Source organism: Diceros bicornis, chromosome 36 (assembly GCF_020826845.1).
Source record: "Diceros bicornis minor isolate mBicDic1 chromosome 36, mDicBic1.mat.cur, whole genome shotgun sequence".
In the NCBI taxonomy this organism is placed as follows: Eukaryota; Metazoa; Chordata; class Mammalia; order Perissodactyla; family Rhinocerotidae; genus Diceros; species Diceros bicornis.
Window position 1 is genome coordinate 30,635,524 of NC_080775.1, and position 27,812 is coordinate 30,663,335.

General features: G+C 36.6%; 1 protein-coding gene across 1 annotated transcript in view; it reads left to right on the top strand.

Moving 5' to 3' along the window:
- Positions 1-27,812, top strand: part of CCDC7 (coiled-coil domain containing 7) — a 403,315-nt gene that overhangs the window by 32,960 nt on the left and 342,543 nt on the right. The window contains 1 exon segment of the mRNA XM_058532824.1: positions 3,571-3,737. Within this exon segment, the coding sequence (XP_058388807.1) occupies positions 3,571-3,737 (167 nt within the window).

Genomic DNA, 27,812 nt, shown 5'->3' on the forward strand with positions numbered 1-27,812 from the left:
GAGAAAAACCTTGCAGATAGTTTAGGAACAATGAAACTAGTCGAATTTTTTTTTTTTTAAAGTGTTAATCAGCTGATAAACTGGCACCTAGTAAAGAGGTTAATCTGGACATTCTCTCCTTGAAAAAGCCAACTAGGGTATCAAATAAAACAATTGGAGTTGTTTATGGATTTTCTATAAAATCTTAGCAGTTTAGATGAGGACCATTCTTTACAGCTTCAGAGCTGATTTACTATGTACTCTGTTCTTACTTCCAGAGCATTTTTCAGCCTACCCAGACTCGATTCTGTTCCCATAACAAAGAAAACATTCTGTATGGCTTTCCACAATTGATATGTTGTTAAATTCAACAGGGAATTTTCTTTACCCTAGCCATAGTTGACATTATTGATCACTTCCTCATTTTTAAAACACTATTCTTTGGCTTTTGTGAATTACACTCTCCTGGCTATTGTTTCACTGTTTTGGCTGTCTCCTTTTTGGAGTCACCTTCTTTATCTAACCACTAAATGTTGGAGTGCTTCAAGATTTCATCCTATGCCTTCCTTTTTTTCTTTTTTACTCCAGCCTTTCCTCTAGCAATCTCATCCAGTTTTTTCTTTCAAATATTACCTTTATACTGGTAATTTAGAAATATACACCTTCATTCAAAACCATCCTCTGAACTCCACAAGTGTATATAATTACCCACTAGAGTATTCCACCTCAAACCCAATGGATCAAAATCAAGAATTTTTTACCCCTGAACTCGTACCTTTTCCAGTGTTCCTTCTTTCTGTGAATGGTAGTACCATCTATCCAATTGGGTAAACCAGATATGTGGTAATTTACCTTGACAACTCAATTCCATCTGTCTTTAACATTCAATCTATCCTGAGTCCTTTGATTTTATGTCCTAAATAGATGTCCAATATGTCTACTTTTCTCTGTATCTACTGTTTACGCTTTAGCGCCAATTATTATCATCTCCAGTATGCCTGAAATCCTGATTTATGCGTTCATATTCACCGGGAGGTCTTCAGTACACAACTAAACTTCTGGTCTGGAATTTCAAGGTTTTCAATATTTAAACCCATAATTGCTTCTCTTTAATATTTTCTTAATTTGGTGTATCAAATATATTGCATAAGTGTTTGTATTATCTTCTGCCTTTTGAGGATTGTTTCTTAAAGTGTCATTGATGGATCATGTTTAAATATCACCCAGTGGATCATGTTTAAATATCACCCAAGGTACCTGTTATAAATGCACACTTCAGAGCTCTGAATCAGACTTACCGAATTAAAGATTTTTTGTGTGTGTGTGTGGGTTAGGAATCTGCCTCTTTTTCAGGTTCCTTTAGAGGATTATTATGCACATTAACGTTTCAGAATCTTGGAATAATCTTGTTTTTATTGTTGACACATTTTATTGTCAGCACATGATGGTGAGGTTAATGCCTGATGGTGAGGTTAATGCCATGTTGCGTTAACAGAGATATAGAGATACATGTTGAAGCCTTCAAGAATGTGTGGCTAGCTGCAGCAGAGAAATGTGGGATAAGCATGTAGCCTATATGCTTCAGAGTTGTTCTGCTGGAACCTGTTCCCAGTTGGTCTCTTTGATGAAGTCTTATAGCTGATAATCACACTGTCTATTCCAATTCCTTTAGTTTTGTGACATCATCTCTTCTCCTAGAAAGGACTTATGTTCAAATTTAATCCCTATTGGGAAATATGCTGTATCAGTTAGGGTCTAATCAAGAGACAAACACCACACAGTAATTTGAATAGGGAAAGTTTCCCATAAAGAATTATTATAACAGGAGAATACTTACTAAAGAGGTAAAGACAACTCTAACAGTACAGGGATAGAAGATTTGGAAGCAGCTTCTACCTTTAGGATGGAAGCAGAGCACTCAAGGAAGGAACAAATCTGAATACCCCTAACCCAGGGCTAAGATCCAGACCTTGTGAAGAAGGAGCAGTTGTCATCACTGTATGGCAGAGAGGTTTGCTGGGGTGCCATGCTGGTGGAACTGGAACTCACTGGTAAGCTTCCCATGAGTGTGGTACACTGGAAAGCCATCTTCTTTGGTGCTGGGAAAAGCCATCTTCCATGGAGGTGCTGTACCTCTTGCTGGGAAGCTGTTCACAAGGGTGGTATGCTGGAAAGCTTCCCAAAGAGAGGTTCTGCCCTGGTGGATTTTGCCTAGAAGTTCTGGGAGAAGCTGCCTATGGGAGTGTTCCATGCCAAGGACCTTGCCAGGAAGCTACTCATGAGGGTGGTGCGTTGAAACTTGCTGGAGGTAAGCAATACTAGGTGCACAATAATATGCACTGCCCTAGGATTAAGCAGAGAGAGATGATAGAACTAGGAAGAAAAGCTTCTTCCTCCTATAGTGTCTAGGACCCTCTACTCACAAAGGTTAACATGCAACCTGTCAAGAGAGAAATGTTCCACTATTAAAAGCAGGACAGTACAGATGAGAGGCAGTAAACTGATAACTGTAGGTGACTGCTATATAACTTTTTAGATTCAATTTATGATTGGTGTTTTTTTCTGTGGCATCTTGCCTTTGTCCATAGAATTTCCATACATCTCCTGCTTCCTTCCATCTGTTCCACTTCCCAATCTCAGACTTTCAGTACATTGCTCAGTGTTCACCTCCTGCTGTTATATTCTAACCCCATTCCAAGTAGCCATTACTAAAATGAGGTCTCTGTTTTAAATTCCCAATGCTAGAATTTCTCTTTGCTAGGTTGTAGGACTATGCCTTGACTCCTTTTTTTTTCAGCTTTCCCTCCCATCATAAGTATTGGAGGTGTCTACGTGGGTGGATTTGTGCTTTTCTTCTGTTAAAACTTCCTGACCTCAATTGCTACTCTGCTTGTTTATGTCTCCACATATTGGCTGTTTCTAGTTTCTTTCTTTGTGGTATTTTGGGCACTCATTCTTGCTGAACTTTCTTTAAATAGTTATTGCCTAGAATACTAATTTGGTCTGTCATCTTATTCTATGGATCTTATTGATTCTCCCAGCTGCTCATTACTCTGTAGCTTGATCTGTTCCAAAAGGCTTGAGACACCCAAATGGGTCTCAGTCTTCCCCATGCAGACTGAGGAATGCCAACTCCATAGACCTTTATATATTAACTTCGGGGAGTTAGTAGTAGAAGGTATTGTCTTTTGAGAGCAAATTACTGTCTTTCCATAATTTATCACAGTAAGAGTATTTTTAGAAAGGATTTTGGGGGAAGCAATTATTTTTGAATTCTCTTGTAAATATTTTGAATTGCCTTTAAGTGATCCTCCTACAATTGTTGTTGAACTTGCTTAAAATTCTTGTATATTAAAATAGGAAACAGAATATTGGATTCGAGTTTTGACATGTAAAAGTCAACATTTAGCTATAATTAGTTGCTAAGCAATTGCTCATATAAATATGTTTGTAAAATACTAGTATTTGATATAGCTATAGATAAGAATAATATTATAAAAATAATTCTTATGATAAATGAAATGAAATTTCTTTGAGGTATGGGAGAAAAATGAGTATTTCCTAAGTAACTGGCTAATTTTATTATTTTAGATAAGTAAAGATCAAACTTTTTCAGAAGCAGAGTTTCCTGTACCTGACAAAACAGTCACTTTAAACATTGCACAAGTAGTAAAGCAGGTACAAAAACTTGAAGAACTGAAAGATCGCCTTAAACAACAGTCTAAATACTCCTTGAAAGCCATGTTGTCTATACCCAAGTAAGTGACACATAAGAGTTAATAGAATTAAAAACAGTAATAGTGGGTATATAATTAGTAATGAATGTAAGATAATGGTTCAGATATTATACTATACATAGAGCTTCTACATCAAATCACAGGGTCTAGTCAGCTTGTTCGTATTGGAAATTTTTAATAGTTTGAAATGACACTGTGCAATACAGTAGTCACTAGCCACATGTGGCTATTAAAATTCAGTTCAATTTAATTAAAAAACCAGTTTCTTAGCCACACTAACCATATTTCAAGTGCTTAGTAGCCACGTGTGGCTGTTGTTAGAAGCTTCTATTGGACATTGCTGGCTTTGAAATATCTGGCTTATAAAGTCTTTACTCAGTTTGATTAGGTAGCTTCTGTAAATCATAGGAAACTATTTAGGGTATAGTTAAATATCTCATTGTTCATGAACACCATCATTAAAAGTTGCATAGGGACAGGGATATGTTCCAAAGAATAATTTCCTACGTTTTAGTTGAGGAAAGCTTTTTTTTGTGGGTGAGAGGAAGGTTCGAATGAATGATTACAATGATACTCCCATTATCTGTTGACACTTATTTTTTATATTTGAGGTTTAGCTGTCTTGAAATTAAATAGGTGAATAAATCATTATCATAGAATATCTTCAATGATTTTGTTTCCACGTCATATAGTTGCCCTTTTTTTTTTTTATGGTGAGAAAACTTCAGATCCACTCTCTCAGCAAATTTCAAGTTTACAATACAATAGCATTATTAACTGTGAACATCACATTGTACATTAGATCTCTAGAACTTATTCAACTTAAACTGAAAGTTTGTACCCTTTGACCAACGTCTCCTCATTTCCCCCAACCCCTTAGCCCCTGGCAACCCCATTCTATTGTTTGGTTCTAAGAGTTCAACTTTTTTAGATTCCACATATAAGTGAGATCACACAGTATTTGTCTTTCTCTGTTTGGCTTACTTTACTTAGCATAATGTTCTTCAGGTTCATCCATCTTGTCACAAATGGCAGTATTTCCTTTTTTATGGCTGAATAATATTCCATTATGTATATACATATATATATATACCATGATTTCTTCATGCATTCATCCATTGACAGAAACTTAGGTTGTTTCCATAACTTGGCAGTTGTGGAATAAACACGGGAGTGCAGATATCTCTTCGAGGATAAATTTCATGTCCTTTGGGTAGATACCTGGAAGTGGGATTGCTGGACCATATGTTAGTTCTCTTTTTAATTTTTTGAGGAACTCCTATACTGTCATCCATAATGGCTGTATCAGTTTACATTGCCACCAACAGTGTGCAAGGGGTCCCTCTCTCCACTTCCTCACCAGCACTTACCTCTTGTCTTTTTGATAATAGCCATCCTAATAGGTGTGAGGTGATATCTCATTGTGGTTTTGATTTGCATTTCCCTGATGATTAGTGATGTGGAGCACCTTTTCATGTACCTGTTGGCCATTTGTATGTCTTTTTTTGGAAAAATGTCTATTCAGGCCCTTTGCCAAGTTTTTGATTGGGTTATTATTATTATTTTTTGCTATTGGTTTGTATGAGCTCCTTGTAAATTTTGGATATTAACCCCTTATCAGATATATGGTTTGCAGATATTTTCTCCCATTCTGTAGATTGCCTTTTCATTTTGTTGATATTTCTTTCACTGTACAGAAACATTTTTGTTTGATGCAATCCCATTTTGTTTATTTTGCTTTTGTTGGCTGTGTTTTTGGTGTAATATCCAAAATATCATTGCCAAGACCAAATGTCAAAGAGCTTTTTCCCATGTTTTCTAGGAGTTTTATAGGTTCAGGTGTTACATTTAAGTCTTTAATCCAATTTGAGTTCATTTTTGTGTATGGTATAAAGTAATGGTCCCATTTCATTCTTTTACATGTAGATATCCTGTTTTCCCAGCACCATTTATTAAAGAGACTATCCTTTCCCCATTGCGTATTCTTGGTGCCCTTGTCAAAGATTAGTTGACCACATGCATGAGTTTATTTCTGGCCTCTCTGTTCTGTTCCATTGGTCTGTGTGTCTGTTTTTTGCTTTTTTGGTTCTGAGGAAGATTCGCCCTGAGCTAACATCCATTGCCAATCTTCCTCTCTTTTTGCTTGAGGAAGATTAGTTCTGAGCTAATATCTGTGCCAGTCTTCCTTTACTTTATATGTGGGACACCACCATAGCATGGCTGGTGAGTGGAGTAGGTCCATGCCCGGGATCTGAACCCATGAACCTGGGCCACCAAAGCAGAGCATGAAGAACTTCAACCACTCGGCCACAGGACTGGGCCCTGTGTGTCTGTTTTTATTCCAGTACCATATTGTTTTGATTACTATAGTTTGAAATCAGGAAGTGTGATTCCTCTAGCTTTGTTCTTCTTTCTCAAGATTTTATTGGGTATTCAGGTTCTTTTTTGGGTCCATGTGAATTTTAGGATTGTTTTTCTGTTTCTGCCATTGGAATTTTGTAGGGATTGCACTGAATCTGTAGATCACTTTGGGTAATGTGGACATTTTGAAAAATGTTAATTATTCCAATCCATGAACACAGGATATCTTTCCATTTATTTGTATCTTCTTCGTTTTCCTTCATCAATCACAGTTGTTCTTCATCAACAAATCTTCCACCCCCTTGGTTAAATTTATTCTTAAGTATTTTATTCATTTTGGTGCTATTGTAAATGGGATTGTTTTCTTAATTTGTCTTTCTGATAGTTTATTTTTAGTATATAGAAGCACAACTGATTTTTTAATATTGTTTTGTATCCTGCAGTTTTACTGAATTGATTTATTACTTCCAACAGTTTTTTGGTGGAGTCTTTAGGGTTTTCTATGTATAAGATCATGTCATCTGCTAATAGAGACAGTTTTACTTCTTCCTTTCTAATTTGCATGCCTTTTATTTCTTTTTCTTACCTAAGTTTTCTGGCTAGGACTTCCAGTACTATGTTGAATGAAAGTGGTGAGAGTGAGTACCCTTATCTTGTTCCTGATCTTAGAGGAAAAACTTGCAGCGTTCCACCACTGGGTTGATGTTAGCTGTGGGCCTGTCATATATGGCCTTTATTATGTTGAGATACATTCCTTCTATACCCAATTTTTTGAGAGTTTTCATCATGGAAGGATATGGAATTTTGTCAAATTCTTTTTCTGCATTTATTGAAGTGATTATATGGCTTTTATCCTTTATTGGTTAATATGGTGTATCACATTTATTAATTTGCACATGTTGAACCATCATTACATCCCACTTGATAAATCCCACTTGATCATGGTGTATAATCTTTTTAATGTGCTGTTCAATTTGGTTTGTTAGTATTTTGTTGAGGATTTTTGCATCTATGTTCATCAGGAATATTGGCTTGTAATTTTCTTGTAGTATCTTTATCTGGCTTTGGTATCAGGGTAATGCTGGCTTCATAAAATGAGTTTGGGAGTGTTCCTTCCTCTTCAATTTTTTGAAAGAGTTTGAGAGGGATTGGCGTTAATTCTTTAAATGTTTTGTATGATTCACCTGTGAAACCGTTTGGTCCTGGCCTTTCTTTGTTGGAGGGTTTTTGTTACTGTTTCTACCTCCTCGCTATAGGTCTGTTCAAATTTTTTGTTTCTTCATTGCTTAAACTTGGTAGGTTGTATGTTTGTAGGAATTTATTCATTTCTTCTAGGTTATCCAATTTAGTGGTGTATAATGTTGATAGTAATCTCTTATGGTCCTTTATATGTCTTAATATCAGTTGTACTGTCTCGTTTTTCATTTACAATTTTATTAATTTGAGTCTTCTCTCTTTTATTCTTGGTTAGTCTAGCTAAAGATTTGTCAATTTTGTTTATCTTTTCAAAATACTGACTCTTAGTTTTGTTGATCTTTTCTATTATCATTCTGGTCTCTATTTCATTTATTTCTAGTCTAATATTTATTGTTTCCTTTTTTCTGCTACCTGTTGGCTTAGTGTGTTCTTCCTTTCTAGTTCCTTGAGGTATAATATTAGGTTGTTTATTTGAGCTTTTTCTTTCTTTTGTTTTGTTTGGTGAGGAAGATTGGCCTTGAGCTAACATTAGTTGCCAATCATCCCCTTTTTGCTTGAGGAAGATTGGCCCTGAGCTAACATCTGTGCCAGTCTTCCTCTAGTTTGTATGTGAGTTGCCGCCACAGCATGGCTTGATGAGTGGTATAGGTCTGCACCCGGGATCCAAACCTGCAAACTCTGGGCTGCCGAAGCAGAGCATGCTGAACTTAACCACTATACCACTGGGCCAGCCCCTCTTTCTTTTTTTCTTAATGTAGGCATTTATTGCTATATGCTTCTCTTTTAGAACTGCTTTTGCTGCATCCCATAAGCTTTGATATTTTGTGTTTTCATTTTCATTTGTCTCAAAATACCTTATGATATCTTATTTGGCCCATTGGTTGTTTACGAGCTTGTTGCCTAATATTTGTGAATTTTCCAGGTTTTTTCCTGTTACTGACTTCTAGTTTCCTACAATTGTGGTTGGAAAAGATACTTCATATGATTTTAGTTTTTTTAAATTTGTTGACTTGTTTTTTGACCCACATATGATTTATCCTGGAGAATGCTCTATGTGTATTTGAGAAGAATGTGTATTCGGCTACTGTTGGATAAAATGTTCTGTGTATGTCTTTTGGGTCCATTTGGTTTATAGTGGTTTAGGTTGGCTGTTACCTTATTGATTTATGTCTTGATGATCTATCCATTGTTGAAAGTGGAATATGGAATTCCCTACTGTTATTGTATTGCTTTCTATTTCTTCCTTCAGATCAGGTAATATTTGCTTTATATATTTAGGTGCTTAATGTTGTATACATATATATTTACAATTGTTATGTTACCTTAATTAATTTACTCCTTTATTATTGTATAGTGACCTTCTTTGTCTCTTACAAGCAATTTTGGCTGAAAGTCTATTTGGCCGGATATAAGTATAGCCATTTGCATGAAATATCTTTTTCCTGCTGTCTTTTGGTTACTATTTGCATGAAATGTCTTTTTTCTTCCCTTCACTTTCAGCCTATGTATGTCCTTAAAGTGAGTCTTTCGTAGGCAGCATATTGTTGGATCCTTTTTTGAATTAATTCAGCTGATCTGTATCTTTTGATTATAAAATTTAAACTATTTTCATTTATAGTAATTGTTGATAGATAAGGACTTACTATTGTCATTTTGTTAATTGTTTTCTGACTGTTTTGTAGATCCATGTTTCTTTCTCCCTTGCTGCCTACTTTTGTGATTTGTTGATTTTTTTGTAGTGGTATGCTTTGATTCCTTTATCTTTATCTTTTGTGTATCTACTAAAGATTTCTTCTTTGTAGTTACAATTAGGTTTACATAAAACATCTTATAGTTATAACAGTCTACTTAAGCTGATAGGAACTGAAGTACAATCACACACAAAAACTTCACTTTTGATTCTCTCCTCTACACCTTTTATGCTACTGATATCACACTTCACATCTTTTTATATTGTGTATCTGTTAACGTGTTATAGCTATAGCTGTTTGTAATACTTCTGTCTTTTAACTTGTATACTAGAGTTAAAAGTGATTTATACACCACAATTATAGTATTAGAGTATTCTGAATTTGATTATATATTAACCTTTACCCAGTGAGTTTTATACTTTCATATGTTTTCATGTTGTTACTTAGCATTCTTTTGTTTCAAGTTGAAGAGCTCTCTTTAGCATTCCCTGTAAGACAGGTCTGGTGGTGATGAACTCACTCACTTTTGTTTGTCTGGGACTGTCTTCATTCCTCTTCATTTCTGAAGGACAACTTATTGTATGTCCATATTCTTGGCATGGACTTGGTATGGAATATAAACCATATTCTTGGTATTTCTAAGAATACTTAGTATAGTATTCTTGATTGGCATTTTTTTCCATCACTTTGGATGTACCATCCCAGTCCCCCCTGGCCTGCAAGGTTTCTGCTGATAAATCTGCTGATAGCTCAATGGAGGTTTCCTTGTATGTGTTGAGTCTCTTTTCTCTTGCTGCTTTCAAATTCTCCCTTTGTTGTTGACTTTTGATGGTTTGACTATAATGTATCTCAGGGTAATCTTCTTTGGGTTGATCTTGTTTAGGGTCCTTTGAGCTTTGTGTATCTGGATGCCCATATCCCTTCCAAGATTTGGGAAATTTTTAGCTGCTTCTTTAAATAAGCTTTCTGCTCCCTTCTCCCACTCTTCTCCTTCTGAGACTCTCATAATGTGTGTGTTTATTCATTTGATGGTGTCCCATAGGTCTTGCATGCTTTCTTCACTTTTTTCATTTTGTTCCTTCCACTAACTGGCTAATTTTAAATGACCTGTTTTCATGTTCACTGATTTTTTTTGCATGATTGAGTCTGTTGTTAATGCTCTGTATTGAATTTTTCAGGTCTGTCATTGTATTCTTCAGCTCCAGGATTTCTGTTTTGTTCTTTTTTATGGTTTCTATTTCTCTATTAATCTCATTTTGTTAATTCATTGTTTTCCTGATTTTGTTTAGTTGTCTGTGTTCTCTTGCATCTATTGGGCATCTTGAATAGATTATTTTGAATAATCTATTCAAGTAATTCTTTATCAGGAAATTCATAGACCTCTAGTTTTTTGGCGTTGGTTATTAGAGCTGTATTAGCTTCCTCTGGTGGTGTCATGTTTATCTTATTCTTCGTAACTTGTGTAGCCTTGTGTTGTCGTCTGTGCATTTGAAGGAGCAAACACCTCTTTAGTCTTTACAAACTGGTTTTGGCAGATAAAGACCTTCTCTTATTGGGGCCTGGGCTGATGGTATTGTCTCAGGGATCACTGTCAAGTGGAGTTGGAGCTGAGTCATGTGGCTGCTGCTGGGTCTGCAGTGGGATCCATGGTTGGTAGACCTGTTACCAGGGGCTCAGGTGGGGCATGGATTGTGTCTGGTCCCTCGGTGGATGGAGCTGCCTTTTGCACCTTGGTCAGTAGAGCTGGCTTTGGGACAAGGGTCCACTTCAGGATCTGTGGATGGTGGGCCTGCTACCTGGTATAGTTCTCTCCAAGTGTAGTTCCCTTTGGACCCCTGTAGGGCTTCCAGAAGGTCATTGGGAAGATCCTTGGATGGGCCGGATTGGCCCTGGTCTGAGGCAAGAAGGCCTGAAACTGAATCACAGGGCTGGTTTAGGGTCCACAGTTGTGACCAAGGTGTGTAGGCCTGCCTCTGGGGACACAGATAGGTGCATATCCTGGTGGGTCCCAGGGCAGGCAGAGCTTCTCCCTGACTGTGACTGCAGTCTGCTGGAGCTGGGCTATGGGGCCACTTCAAGATCTAGAGTCAGACTGAGATTGGCAGGCCCATTACCCAGGGCAGGGTTGGCTGTGACTCCCACTGAGTACCTTGGTGAATGGTACTTGCGGTGGGACCAAGGCCAAATGAGGTTATAGGTGAGTTCACAGAGGGACAGTACTGTTTCTGGGTCTCTGGCTGGGTCCACAGCCAGCAAAACTACCACTTGGGCACCAGCCTGCCTTCCCCAAATGGCCCTACTGGATCTTGGGCCCCATGGTGGTTTCATAATCTCCTACCTGGATCCCACAGGTCCTACAAAGGCACTTTTGTCTGTGGAAGGCTGCCAAAGTATTGTTGCTGAGGGGGAATATGTGTGTGGGACCTTCCATTCTGCCGTCTTACTGATATCACTTCTTCAGTGATTTTTTTGGGGAGTGGGGGTGGTGGTAGGTAAATGAGTTTGAATAAGCTACACGTAGATTTCTTACTTTGTTTCCATGCTTTGTTATATTTGATAAATGACATAAATACTGACCACTTTCTTGTTACCACACTATATCTGATTATCCTCTTACTTTGCCAACTGCTGTTTTTTTATAAGAGCAGATTTAGGTTCACAGCAAAAGTGAGGGGAAGGTACAGAGATGTCCCATATACCACCTGCCCCCACACACAGGTAGTCTCCCCGCTTATCAACATCTTCCAGCAGACAGGTACATTTGTTACCGTTGTTAAACCTACATTGACACGTCATAATCACCCAAAGTCCATAGTTAACATCATGGTTCACTCTTCATGTTATACATTCTATGTGTTTGACAAATTTATAATTTCATGTATCCATCATTGTGGTATCATACAGAGTATTTTCCCTTCCCTAAGAATCCCCTGTGACCCACCTATTCATCCCTCCCTTCACACCTCAACTCCTGGCAACCACTGATTTGTTGCTGTCTCCATAGTTTTACCTTTTCCAGAATATAATATAGTTGGAATCATACAGTATGTAGCCTTTTTGGATTGGTGTCTGTCATTTAGTAGTACGCATTTAAGATTCCTCCATGTCCTTTCATGGCATGAGAGTTCATTTCTTTTTAGTGCTGAGTAACATTCCATTTTCTGGATGTACCATAGTTTATTTATCCATTCACTCACTGAAAGATATTTTGGTAGCTTCCAAGTTTTGGCAGTTGTATATAAAGTTGCATCTGTGTGCAGGTGTTTGTTTGGATGTAAGTTTTCAATTCCTTTGAGTAAATATCCAGGAGCATAATAGCTGGATCATATGGTAAGAGTACATTTAATTTTGTAAGAAACTGCCAAACTGTCTTGCAGAGACAAAAACTATCTGCTCCACATCCTCACCAGCCTTTGGTGTTATTGATATTCCATATTTGGCCCTGCTAATAAGAGTGTAGCAGTTATTTCATTGTTGTTTTAATTTGCATTTCTCTGATGACATATGACGGGGAGCATCTTTTCATATGCTTATTTGCTATCTGTATATCTTCTTTGCTGAGGTGTCTGTTAAGGTCTTTGGTACAGTTTTTAACCAGGTTGTTAGTTTTCTTATTGTTGAGTTTTAAAGGTTCTTTATATATTTTGGGTAACAGTCTTTTTATCAGATATGTCTTTTGCAAATATTTCCCCTCAGTCTGTGGCTTGTCTTCTCATTCGCTTGATATTGTCTTTCACAGAGTAGAACTGTTTAATTTTAATGAAGTCCATTATTTCTTTCATGGATCGTGCCTTTGATATGGTATGTAAAAAGTCATACTCAAGGTCGTATGGGCTTTCCCCTATGCTAACTTGTAGGAGTTTTATAGTTTTGCATTTTACATTTAGATCTGCGATCCATATTGAGTTAATTTTTGTGAAGGGTGTGTAAGGTCTTTTCTAGTTTAATTTTTTTGCATGTGCATGTCCAGTTGTTCCAGCACCATTTTTTGAAGAGACTATCTTTTCTCCATTGTGTTGCCTTTTCTCCTTTGACAAAACTCAGTTGACTATATTTGTGTAGGTCTATTTCTGGGCTCTCTGTTCTGTTTTCAGTGATCTATTTGTCTATTCTTTTGCCAATACCGCACTGTCTTGATTACTATATCTTTATAGTAAGTCTTTGTTTTTTTTTTTGTGAGGAAGACCAGCCCTGAGCTAACATCTGCCAGTCGTCTTTTTTTTTTTTTTTTTTTTGCTGAGGAAGACTGGCCCTGGGCTAACATCCGTGCCCATCTTCCTCCACTTTATATGGGACGCCACCACAGCATGGCTTAACAAGCAGTGCATTGGTGCACGCCCGGGATCCGAAGCGGTGAACCCCGGGCCGCCACAGCAGAGCGTGCTCACCCAACCGCTTGCACCACAGGGCCGGCCCCTATAGTTAGTCTTGAAGTTGGAAAGTGTCATTCCTTCAACTTGGTTCTCCTTCAATATTGTGTTGGCTATTCTGGGTCTTCTGCCTCTCCATATAAACTTTAGAATTGGTTTGTCAATATTTACAAAATAACTTGCTGGGGTTTTGATTGGGATTGCATTGAATCTATAGATCAAATTGGAAAGAACTGACATCTTTCTATCTATGAACATGGAATATTTACCTTTATCTAGTTCTTTGATTTCATTCCTCAGAGTTTTGTAGTTTTCCTCCTATAAATTTTGTACATATTTTGTTAGATTTATGCCTAATATTTTTTTTTTGGTGCTAATGAAATGGAATTGCATTTTTAATTTCAAATTCTGCTTGCTCATTGCTGATATATAGGAAAGCAATTTTGACTTTTGTATATTAATCTTGTATCTTGAAACCTTACAAAATTGCTTATTAATTCCAGGAGTTTTTTTGTCAGTTCTTTTGGATTTTCTACATAGATGATAGTGTTATCTGTGAAAAGACAATTTTATTTCTTCATTCCCAATAAGTATACTTTTTATTTATTTTTCTTGCCTTTTTGCATTAGCTAGAACTTCCAGCACAATGTTGAAAAGGAGTGGTGAGAGTGGATATCCTTGTCTGGTACCTGATCTTAGTAGCAAAGCTTTGAGTTTCTCATCATTAAGTATGATGTTAGCTGTAGGTTTTTTTGTAGATAATTCTCATTTGCTGAGAGTTTTTATTTTGAATGGGTGTTGGATTTTGTCAAATGCTTTTTCTGTAACTATCGATGTGATCGTGTGGTTTTTCTTTTTTAGCCTGTTAATGTGATGAATTACATTAATTACCTTTCAAATATTAAACCAACCTTGTGTACCTTTAATAAATCCCTCTTGGTCATGGTGTATAAGTTTTTTTGTACATTGTTGGATTCAGTTTGGTCAGATTTTGTTGAAGAGTTTTGCATCTATGTTCATGAGTTTTCTTTTCTTATAATATCTTTGTCTAGTTCTGGTATTAGAGTAATGCTGGCCTGGTAGAATGAGTTAGGAAATATTCCCTCTGCTTCTATCCTATGAAAGATATTGTAGAGATTCCATATAATTTCTTCCTTAAATGTTTGGTAGAATTCACCAGTGAACCCATCTGGGCCTAGTGCTTTCTGTTTTGGATGTTTATTAATTATTGATTCAATTTCTCTCATAAATATAGGCCTGTTCAGATTGTCTATTTTTTCTTGTGTGCATTTGGGAAAATTATATCTTTCAAGCAATTGGCCCATTCTTCTAGATTATCAAATTTTGGGGCCTAGAGTTGTTCATAATATTCCTTTATTATCCTCTTAATGTCCATTTATCTGTAGTCATATCTCCTCTTTTATTTCTGATAGTAGTAATTTGAGTCCTTCCTGTTTTTTTCTTAGTATGGCTAGAGGTTTATTAATTATATTGATATTTTAGAAAAACTAGCTTTGGTTTCACTGATTTTCTGTAATGATTTCCTCTTTTCAATTTCATTGATTTTTGCTCTAATGCTACTATTTTTCTTCAGCTTACTTTGGATTTCATTTTCTCTTCTTTTCCCAGTTTCCTAAGGTGAAAACTTAGATTATTGATTTTAGATCCAGCTGCTTTTTAGCTTTTCTTTGCTGGCTCTTCTTTTCTCTATAAGTCTTTAACTGTGCGCAATCCTTATTTCAATCCTTAGGTTTATTCTCTTTTTATCCTTTATAACCAGAACAAATATATCTTCACAGCTTCCTCTCTCAGCTCTATACTGATGTTTCCCAAGTGCGTATATCAAGCTCCGGCACACTTCTATGTCCCAAATTTATATTTCTAATTATATTGGATATTTCCATTTGGATATTTTGCTGTCATCTCAAGAATTCCAAAGCACATCTTATTCTGTTTTTTTTTTTAGTACTATATTCTTTCTGCAGTCAGTCACCCATTCATCCATTATTCTTCCCTTTTCAGAGAACCCCATTTTTAATCAGAGACTAAACATTTTCTTCAGAATTTATTATTTTATTTTCATCCTTGAAGCCCTTATCTTAGTTCAGACTCTTACCATCACAAGGTAAATCATTTAAATTGCCTACCAACTAGTTTTCCAGTCATCAGTCTTTTCCCCTCTCTATTCCATTCTGCCACTATTACACTGGAATTTTTTTTTCTAAAAGTAACACTTTTTGGACAGTGGGGAGCTGAAGCCTCCACACCCATGTACATCAATGAGCTGGTAGAAGAGAGGTACCCCTCACTCCCCTGGTATCAGCTGCACCCCATGGAGAACTGAACTTCCACCTCCACCCACGGTAACAAAGTGGTGTGAGCCAACTCTCTGCCTACCCCTCCCTGGTGTCAGTGTAGCCTACTGGGATGCTGAAATCACACTCCCACTTGGAGAAAGTGAGGCAATATAAGTCAGTGCTCTACTTTTGCCAGGAAGGTGTCAGCAGGGCCCAGTGAAAAGCTGAATATACAAGCCCACCTGGTTCTCTCACTATTCCCCAACAGAGGACTGCCTGATTTAAAAAACGGCTAAATAGAATGCAAAGTCTCATATCCAAAATGTACAGGATACAGTAGAAAAAGTTGTCATACCAAGAATAAGGAAAATCACAACTTGAATGAGAAAAGACAATCAACAGATGATAACATCAAACTGAATCAGATGTTGGAATTATCTGACAAGGACTTTAAATTAGTAATCATGAAAGTACTTTAAAGGCAATTATGAATTTTCTTGAAACAAATGAAAAAAATAGAAAATGTCAGCAAAGAAAAACAAATTATAAAAAAAGATCCAAATGGAAATTATAGAACTCAAAAATACAGTAACCAAAATAAAATCTCTGGATGGACTCAACAGTGTGTACTGGAGATGACAGTGAACTTGAGGATTGATCAGTTGAATTTACTCAATCTGAATAAACAAAGAAAATAGACTGAAAAAATAACAGATTTTTAGGGACTTACAGGCAACAACAAAAGAGCTAATGGTCATATCATCAGTATCCCAGATGGAGAGGAGCTAGAGAGTAGGACTGAAAAAAGTATTCAAAGAAAGTAATGAATAAAACTTTCCAAATTTGGTGAGAGACATAAACTTAGAGATTCAAGGAGCTTAGTGAGTTCCAAGTAGGATAAATGTAAAGAATCCACAGCAAGACAAGTTTTATAGTTAAATTTCTGAAAACTAAAGATAAAGAAAAACCTTGAAAGTAACTAGAGAGAAACTACATATTATTTTTAGAGGAACATCAATTAGAATGACAGTGATTTCTCATTTGAAATAATGGAGGAGTAAGTGGCAAAAAATTTAGAAGTACTGAAAGAAAAGAACTGTCAACTGGAAATTCTATATTTATAGGTAAAATCCTTTAGGAATGAGGGGAAATAAAGACATTCTGAGATGAAGGAAAATAAGAGAATTTGTCATTGACAAATTTACCCTTAAAGAATGGATGAAGGAATTCTCTAAACAGAAAGGAAACAATAACAGAAGAAGCTTTGGAACTTCAGAAAGGAAAAAATATTGGAATGGGTAAAAATAGAAGTAGGTATAATAGACTGTTCTTCAAATGAGTTTCTTATATCACATTTAACGGTTGAAGCAAAAAAAAAAAAAAAATACAATACCAACCGATATGGTCTCAGCATGTGTAGAGAAAATACTTAAGACTCTTCTAGTTAAAAAATGAGGAGAATAAGAGAACTTTAATTGAAGCAAGGTTTCTATTCTTCAATCAAAGTGGTAAAACATTTATACCAGTAGACTAAATTACGTATGTATATTCTAATACCTAGAGGAACCACTAAAAAGAATGATACTATTTTGATGTATTCAAAACTATGATGAAGAAAGAAAGCATGGAAACCTAAAAATTATAAGCAACCTATAAAAGGCAAGAAAAGGGAAACAGAGGAATGAGCAATAAAGGAAATGAAGAGAAAACAAATAATAAAAAGGCATAATTGAGCCCTAACATATCAATAATTACTTTAAATGTAAGTAGTATAAATGCACCCATTGAAAGACAGAAATTAGCAAAGTGGGTGAAAAAACATGATCCAACAATATGCTGTCTACAAGAATCTCACTTCACATAGAACAACATAGGAAAGTAGAAAGTAAAAGGGTGAAAAAAGACACATCATGCAAATATTAATAAAAAAAAGAAGTGGCTATACTAGTATCAGACAAAGTAGACTTCAGAGCAAAGAAAATTACTAGAGACAAAGACGTTATGGAATGATAAAAAGATCAATCCGTCAGGAAGACATAATGATCCTAAATGTGTATACACCAAATAACAGTCTTAAAAATACAAGAAGAAAAAGTGATAGAGGTGAAAGGAGAAATAGACAAATACACAATTATAGTGGGAATTCAACACTTCACTCTCAGCAGGTAATAGAACTACTAGGCAGAAAATCAGTAAGGATATAAAAGACCGGAATAATACAATCAACCAGTAGAATTAAATTGACATATGTAAAACATGTCACATAACAAGAGCAGAATATATTTTTTCCCAAGCTAGACCATATTCTGGGCCATAAAACAAACCTCAAACAATTTAAAAGAATTGAAATCATACAAAGTATATTCTCTGACCATTGTAGAATTAAACTAGAAATCAATAACAGAAATGTAATAAGAAAATCACCAAACAGTTGGAAATTAAACACATGTATCTAAATAAATCATTGGTCAAATAGGAAATCTCAAAGGAAATTTAAAAAAATTCATGAACCAAATGAAAATGAAAATATAACATATAAAAATACATGTGATTCAGCTAAAGCATTGCCAAAAGTGAAATTTATAGCACTAATGCTTACATTAGAAAAGAGTAAAACTCTCAAATCCATAATCTAAGTTCCTATATCAAAAACATAGAAAAAGAGGAGCAAAATAAACCTTAAGTAAGCAGAAGTAAGCAAATAATAAAGATAAGAGCAGAATCAATGAAGTTGAAAAGAAGAAAACACTAAGAAAAAGTAGTGGAAAAAAACTGATTAAAAACCGAATAAAATTCATATGCCTTTTGCAATACTGACAAGGATAAAAAGAGAGAAGTCACCAATAACCAATGTCAGGAATGAAATCAGTTATCACTACAGATTCTGCAGCTACTTAAAGGATAATAAGGGAATGCTATGAATAACTTTATACTCATAATTCAATGACTTAGAAGAAATGTACCAATTCCCTCCAAACCACAAGGTGCCAAACTAAATCAAGATGAAATAGATAATCTGAAGAGTGTCAAGATGGTGGCATAGGCGGACTCTGAATTCACCTCCTCTCATGGACCTAATGAATTTACAACTACTCTTGGAACAATTACCCCTAAGAGAGAACTGAAAACTGGATAAAAGGAACCCCCACAACAAGGGAAAGTGCTGACTGAGGTGGAAGAGTCAGAAATTCCTTTCTGGAGAGAAAAAAGCCACCTTCTAGCTGTGACACTTCACAGCTGGGAGCAACCTCAAGGAGGAAATTCCCTGGAGGAGCGGGGGATCTGAGTGGGGGAGCATTACCACAAAAAGCATCTTCTGGACTCAGCACAACCGAGACAAGTGTCATAATACCTGGCTTTGCTGGCTATTAACTACAACAGGGAGTACCCTCAGAAAAGCTACCAGACATAAGGGGGAAGAAAAGCCGGTTCTTGAAGTGCCCATGCACAAATTCACCCATTTCAAAAGCAACCTAAAATCACCAGATATAAAGGTGTACAGTCCTTTGGTGAAAAGAAATTCACCTGATAGCCTCTGGGTGCATCTTGGTGAGAGGTAAGATCTCTCCAGGGTCTGAGACATTGGCAGCAGCCATTGTTGTGACCTAGCACGGGCATGCTGACACAGATGCTGGAAGACGCCATTGGAGTTCTTCCCCTGGCTTGCTGGCCCAGAGTCTGCCCCACTCACTAGAGCACTGATTTAATCCAGCTCAGCCAGGGCAGGCAGCCCACCTAGGACTGGCCTCACCTAACAGCAAGCCCTGAGACAACTTGTGGGCCTCCATAGGTGGGGTGCTTGGAACCTCTGCAACTGGGCAAGTGGATCTGCCTCTGCAGGGCAGGGCATGCACGAGGGGTGAGCCTACATTGGTAGAGTGTGTGGGGCCTCTGCAGTGGCACGACTGAGTCCACTTCAGTGGGTGGGGCCTGCACACAGGGCAGGACAGTGTTGACAGAGGGTGTGTGGCCCTGTGGGTGGTGGGACCTGTCAGCTGCAGGAGACTTGTGTTTCTCAAACAGCCACATAGGGGATGGACCCCGCCTTCCAAAGCCTGAAACATTGGGTGCTCCCATGCGTGGAGCCAGCCCCAATCAGCTGCAATGCTGAGACAACTGACATCAGCCTTGCAGGCCAGAGGCCTACAGCAGTTGTAAGCCCCTGAGCCTGGCAATGAGCCATGCTGGGGACCTACTCACATAACAGAAAACTGCCACAAGAATGTGCTATTAGGCCCTGCGGCCAACTGTGGTGGGGCTCCCCACACCTGACAATGTGACTGAAAGGACCATAGCAGCCACACACAGCTGAGCATTTCAACCAGCTGGCCAGGGAGACAACCTAGCCTCCTCGGGCACCTGCAGCAAGAGCAATCCTGCCATAATAGAACTACACACATCCCCCACACGGGGATACTCCTGGAACATTTGGACCTGGTGATGAGAAAGAAGCACATTGCTGGACCTCATAAGGTATCTCTTACATAAGGCCACCTCTTCAAGATCGGAAGACATAGCTGAACTGCCTATACATAGATATAAGCACAGAGAAAGAGGCAAAATGAGGCGACAAAGGAATATGTTCCATGTAAGGGAATAGGACAAAACCCCAGAAAAAGAACTAAATGAAACAGAAATAAACAATCTACCTGATAAAGAGTTCAAATAAATAGTCATAAGGATGCTCACTGATCTTGGGAGAAGAATGGATGAACTCAGTGAGAACTTCAACAAAGAATTGGAAAATATGAAAAAGAACCAATCAGAAATGAAGAATACAATACTGGAAATGAAAAATTCACTAGAGAGACTCAATAGCAGAGTAGATGATACAGAAGAACAGATCAGCAAGCTGGACAAAAGACTAGAGGAAATCACCCAAGCTGAACAGCTAAAAGAAAAAAGAATTGAAAAGAACGAGGACAGTCTAAGAGACCTCTGGGGCAACATCAAGTGCACTAACATCCATGTTATAGGTGTCCCAGAAAGAGAAGAGAAGGACGAAGGGGCAGAGAGTCTATCTGAAGAAATAATAGCTGAAACCTTCCCTAACCTAAGGAAGGAAACAGACATCCAGGTACAGGAAGCACAGAGAGCACCAAACAAGATAAACTCAAAGAGGCCTACACCAAGACACATCATAATTAAAATGTCAACAATTAAAGATAAAGAGAGAATCCTAAAAGCCACAAGAGAAAGGCAACAAGTTACATACAAAAGAAACCCCATAAGGCAATCAGCTGACTTCTCAGCAGAAACCCAACAGGCTAGAAGGGAATAGCATAATATATTGAAAGTGCTGAAAGGAAAAAACCTACAGCCAAGAATACTTACTCTACCTGGCAAGGTTATCATTCAGAATGGAAGGAGAGAGAAAGAGTTTCCCAGACAAGCAAAGACTAAAGAGTTTATCACCAAGAAACCGGCTTTATAAGAAATGCCAAAGGGACTTATTTAAGTAGAAAAGAGAATACCCCAAATAATTGGAATAAGAAAATTATAAAAAAAAAGTAATAAAATCACTGTTATAGGCAAATATACAATAAAGGTCAACCACCTATGAAGCTAATGTGAAGGTCAAAAGACAAAAGTACTGCAATTACCTATTTCTGTGATAAAAGGATAACAGATACACATGCAATGCACAGAAAAAGGTTAGATATGATATCAAAAGCATAAAATGTGAGAGGAGGGGAGTAAAAGAGTAGAGCTTTTAGCAAGAGGTCAAACTAAAGAAACCATCAACTTACTATAGATTGCTGTATATGTAGGTTATTATATATGAACCTCATGGTAATCACAAACCAGAAACCTATAATAAATACACAAAATTTAAGATAAAGGAACACAAACATAATACTAAGGAAAGCCACCAAACCACAAGGGAAGAGAGTAAGAGAAGAAGAAAGGAACAGAGAAGAGCTACTAAAACACCCATAAAAAAAGTAACAAAATGGCAATAAGTGCATTCTGATCAATAGCTACTTAAAATGTCAGTGGCCTAAATGCCCCAATCAAAAGGTATAGCGTGGCTGATTAGATAAAAAAATAAGACCTTATATGCTGCATACAAAACACACAGTTCAGACCTAAAGACACTCACAAACTGAAAGTGAAGGGATGGAAAAAGATACTCCGTGCAAATGGCAAAGAAAAGAAAGCTGGGGTAGCAATACTTATATCAGACAAAATAGACTTTAAAACAAAAACTGTAACAAGAGACAAAGAAGGGCACTACATAATGATAAAGGGAATAATCCAACAAGAGGATAAGACACTTGTAAATATCTGTGCACTCAACTTAGGAGCACCTAAATATATAAAGCAATTACTAATAGACATAAAAGGAGAAATAGACAGCAACACAATAATAGTAGGGGACTTGAACACTCCACTTACACCAATGGATAGATCATCCAAACAGAAGATCAATAAGGAAACATTGGCCTTAAATGATGCATTAGACTGTTGAACTTAGTAGATATATACAGAACATTCCATCCAAAAACTGCAGAATACACATTCTTTTCAAATGCACAGGGAACATTCTCCAGGATAGATCACATATTAGGCCATAAAACAAGTCTCAATAAATTTAAGAATATTGAAATAATACCAAGCATCTTTTCTGACCACAATGGTATGAAACTAGAAATCAACTACAGGAAGAAAAGTGAAAAAGCCACAAATATGTGGAGATTAAACAGATTGGGAGAAAAACAATTGGGTCAATGAAGAAGTCAAAGGAGAAATCAAAAAATACCTGGAGACAAATGAAAATGAAATTACGACATGCCAAAATTTATGGGATAGAGCAAAAGATGTTCTAAGAGGGAAGTTTATAGGAATACAGGCCTACCTCAACAAACAAGAAAAATCTCAAACAATCTAACATTACACCTAAAGGAACTGGAAAAGGAAGAACAAAACTCAAAATCAGTAGAAGGAAGGAACTAATAAAAATCAGAGCATAAATAAATAAAATAGAAACTAAAAAAAAAACAATAGAAAAAATCACTGAAACTAAGAGCTGTTTCTTTGACAAGATAAACAAAATTTACAAACCTTTAGCTAGACTCACCAAAAAAAAAAAAGAGAGAAGGCTCAAGTAAATAAAATCAGAAATAAAAGAGGAGAAATTACAACAGACACCTCATAAATAGAAAAGATTATAAGAGAATGCTCTGAAAAGTTATATACCCACAAATTGGATAATCTAGAAGAAATGGATAAATTCTTAGAAGTATACAACCTCCCAAAACTGAATCAAGAAGAAATAGATAATCTGAATAGACCAATCACCAGTAAGGAGATCGAAACAGTAATCAAAAACCTCCCCAAAAATAAGAGTCCAGGACCAGACGGCTTCCCTGGTGAATTCTACCAAACATTCAAAGAAGACTTAATGCCTATACTTCTCAAACTATTCCAAAACAATGAAGAGGAGGGGAATCTTCCTAACTCATTCTATGAAACCAAAATTATCCTGATACCAAAACCAGAGAAGGACAACAGAAAAAAAGAAAATTACAGGCCAATATCACTAAAGAACATTGAAGCAAAAATCCTTAACAAAATATTAGCAAATTGATTACAACAATACATTAAAAAGACCATCCACCATGATCAAGTGGGATTTATTCCAGGAATGCAGGGATGGTTCAACATCCACAAATCACTCAACATGATACACCACATTAATAAAATGAAGAATAAAAATCACAAGATCATCTTAGTAGATGTAGAGAAAGCATTTGACAAGATACAGCATCCATTTATGATAAAAACTCTGAATAAAATGGGTATAGAAGGAAAGTACCTCAACATAATAAAGACCGTATATGACAAACCCACAGCTAATATCATTCTCAATGGAGAAAAACTGAAGCTGTCCCTCTAAGAATAGGAACCAGACAAGGATGCCCACATTTGCCATTCTTATTTAACATAGTATTGGAAGTCCTAGTCAGAGCATTCAGGCAAGAAAAAGAAATAAAAGCTATCAAAATAGGAAGGGAAGAAGTGAAACTGTCACTATTTGCTGATGACATGATTTTACATATAGAAAACCCTAAAGAATCCACCAAAAAACTTTTAGAAATAGTAAATGAATATGGTAAAGTTGCAGAATACAAAATCAACATACAGTAATCAGTTGTGTTTCTATACACTTAACAACGAAGTAGCAGAAAGAGAAATTAAGACTACAATCCCATTTACAATTGCAACAAAAAGAATAAAGTACCTAGGAATAACCTTAACCAAAGAAGTGAAAGACCTGTACACTGAGAACTATAAAACACTGTTGAAAGAAGTAGAAGAAGACACAAAGAAATGAAAGAATATTCTGTGCTCTTGGATTGGAAGAATTAACATAGTTAAAATGTCCATACTTCCTAAAGCAATCTACAGATTCAATGCAGTCCCTATCAAAATTCTAAAATTTTTCACAGAAATAGAACAAAGAATCCTAAAATTTATATGGAAAAACAAAAGACCCTGAATAGCCAAAGGAATCCTGGTAAACAAGAACAAAGCTGGAGGTATCACATTCCTTGACTTCAAAATATACTACAAAGCTATAGTAACCAAAATGGCATGGTACTAGCACAAAAACAGACACACAGATCAGTGGAACAGAATGGAGAACCGAGAAATAGACCTACACATCTATAGACAGCTACTTTTCGACAAGGGAGCCAAGATCATACAATGGAGAAAGGAAAGTCTCTTTAATAATGGTGTTGGGAAAACTGGACAGCCACATGCAAAAGAATGAAAGTAGACCATCATCTTATGCCATAGACAAAAATTCACTCAAAATGGATTAAAGATTTGAATGTAAGACCTGAAACCATGAAACTTCTAGAAGAAAACAGGCTGTACGCTCTTTGACATCAGTCTCAGTGGCATATTTTCAACTACCATGTCTGATCAGGCAAGGGAAACAATAGAAAAAATAAACAAAAGGGGGGCCCAGCCCAGTGGCGTAGTAGTTAAGTTTGTGCACTCCGCTTCAGGGGCCTGGGGTTTCCCAGTTCGAATCCCAGGCACAGACCCATGCACCGCTCATCAAGCCATGCTGTGGCAGTGTCCACATACAAAATGGAGGAAGATGGGCACAGATGTTAGCTCAGAGCCAATCTTCCTCAGCAAAAAGCGGAGGATTGGCAAGGGATGTTAGCTCAGGGCCAATTTTCCTCACCAAAAAACCCCAAAAACAAACAAAAAAAAAACAAAGAAAAAAAAGAAACAAGTGTACTACATCAAACTAAAAAGCTTCTGCACAGCAAAGGAAACCACCAACAAAACAAAAAGACAACCTAACAATTGAGAGAAAATATTTGCAAACCATATATCTGATAAGGGGTTAATATCCAAAATATATAAAGCACTCATACATCTCAACAACAAGAAAACTAACAGCCCAATTAAAAAATGGGGAAAAGATCTGAACAGACATTTTTCCAAAGAAGATATACAGATAGACAACAGGCACATGAAAAGATGTTCAACATCACTAATTATCAGGGAAATGCAAATAAAAACTGCAATGAGCTATCACCTCTTGCCTGTCAGAATGGCTATAATTAAGAAGACAGGAAATAGTAAGTGTTGGAGAGGATGTGGAGAGAAGGGAACTCTCATACACTGCTGGTAGGAGTGCAAACTGATGCAGCCACTATGTAAAACAGTATGGAGATTCCTCAAAAAATTAACCATTAGGGCCTGCCCCATGGCATAGTGGTTAAGTGCGTGTGCTCCACTGCTGGCAGCCCGGGTTTGGATCCTGCGCGCACACCGATGCACCACTTGTCAGGCCATGCTGTGGCGGCATCCCATATAAATAAAAAGTGGAGGAAGATAGGCACAGATGTTAGCCCAGGGCCAGTCTTCCTCAGCAAAAAGAGGAGGATTGGCATGGATGTTAGCTCAGGGCTGATCTTCCTCACACACACACACACAAATAACCATAGAACTACCATGTGATCCAGCTATTCCACTGCTGAGTATTTATCCAAAGAACGTGAAAATACAATGCATAAAGATATGTGCACCCATATGTTCACTGCAGCATTATTCACAATAGCCAAGACTTGGATGCAACCTAGGTGCCCACCAAGGGACAAATGGATAAAGAAGATGTGGTATAGATACACAATGGAATACTACTGAGCCATAAAAAATGATGAAATCTGGCCATTTGTGACAACATGGATGAACCTTGAGGGTATTATGCTAAGCAAAATAAGTAAGAGGGAGAACGTCAAATACCGTATGATCTCACTCATAAATAGAAGATAAAAACAACAACAAGCAAACACATAGTGTCAGAGATTGGATTGGTGGTTACCAGAGGGGAAGGGGGGAGCGGGGAGGGTGAAAGGGGTGACAAGGCACATGCGTATGGTGATGGAGTGTAATTAGTCTTTGGGTGGTGAACATGATGTAATCTACACAGAAATTGAAATATAATGATGTACACCTGAAATTTATATAATGTTATAAACCAATATTACCGCAATAAAAAATAGGTAATCTGAATCTGTAACTGTTAAAGAAATTAAATTCATAATTAAAATTTTGAAAAAGAAATGTCCATGCCCAGGTGATTTTGCTGTATAATTCTACCAATGATTTAAAGAATAATTAACACCAATTTTACACAATGTCGTCTAGAAAGTAAAAGAGGAGTGAACATTTCTCAACTCATTTTATGGGGCTAGTGTTTATCTGACACTAAATTAGATAAAAACAGTACAAACAAAAGACTGACCAGTATCTGTCTTGAACTTAGTTGTAAAAAGCTTCAACAAATATAAGCAAATAGAATTCAATGAAATATAAACATTTATACACCAAATCAAGTGGCATTTACTGTAGGGATGCAAAGCTGGTTCAATAGTCAAAAACCAATCAATGTAATCCACCATATTAATGGATTAAAGAAGAAAAATCATATGATTCTATCAGTCGATGCAGAAAAAGCATTTGACAAAATTCAAAACCAATTCATAATTAAAGTGCTCAGAAAAAAAGAAACAAAAAGAAACTTCCTTAGCTTGATAAAGAGCATTAGAATAATCTGCATTTAACATAATACTTGATGGTGAAAAATGGAATTTTTTCCTTCTAAGATCAGCAACAAGGCAAGGATGTCCACTCTTATTCAATATAATACTAGAAGTTCAAGCTCTTGTAATAAAAAAAAGAAAGAAGGAAAAGGCATGTAGATTGGAAATGGAGAAATAAATAAAGCTGGACCTTTTTCAGATGACATAGCTGTCTACATAGAAAACCCCATGTTGTTGCAAATGGCAAGATTTCACCTTTTTTATGGCTCAGTAGTATTCCATTGTGTATATGTATATACCACATCTTCTTTATCCATTCATCTGTTGATGGGCACTTAGGTTGTTTCTAAGTCTTGGCTATTGTAAATAATGCTACAGTGAACATAGGGGTGCATATATCTTTTCAAATTAGTGTTTTTGTGTTTTTTGGATAAATACCCAGATGGACCTTGAGGGTATTATTGCTAAGCAAAATAAATCAGATGGAGAAAGACAAATACCATATGATTTCACTCATATGTGAAAGATAAAAAAACCCCACAATAACAAACACATAGATACAGAGAACAGATTAGTGATTACCAGTGGGGAAGGGGGTTAGGAGAAGGGTAAAAGGGTTCAAGGAGGACATGTGTACAGTGATGGATGGAAATTAGGCTTTTGGCGGCAAACATGATGTAGTCTATACAGAAGGTGAAATATAGCGATGTACACCTGAAATTTGTGTAATGTTATAAACCAATGTTACCTCAATTAAAAAAAAACTATAATAAACTTTAAAAATCTAAAAAGGAAAGAAAAGAAAATCTCATGGAATCTACAAAAAAAAAAAAAAAAAAATCCCCCAAACAGCAAAGCAAACCCCTCCTAGAACTAACATGTGAGTTCAGCAAGGTTGTGGATAATATATCAACACCCCAAAAAAATTGCATTTCTGAATACCAGCAATGATCATGTGGAAGCCAAAATTAAGAATACAATAGTGTTTACAATTGCTCAAAAGAAAATGAAATACTTAGAAACTTAACAAAACATGTAAAGTATACTGAAAGTTACAGAATGCCAATGAAAGAAATCAAAGAACAACTAAATACATATCATGTTG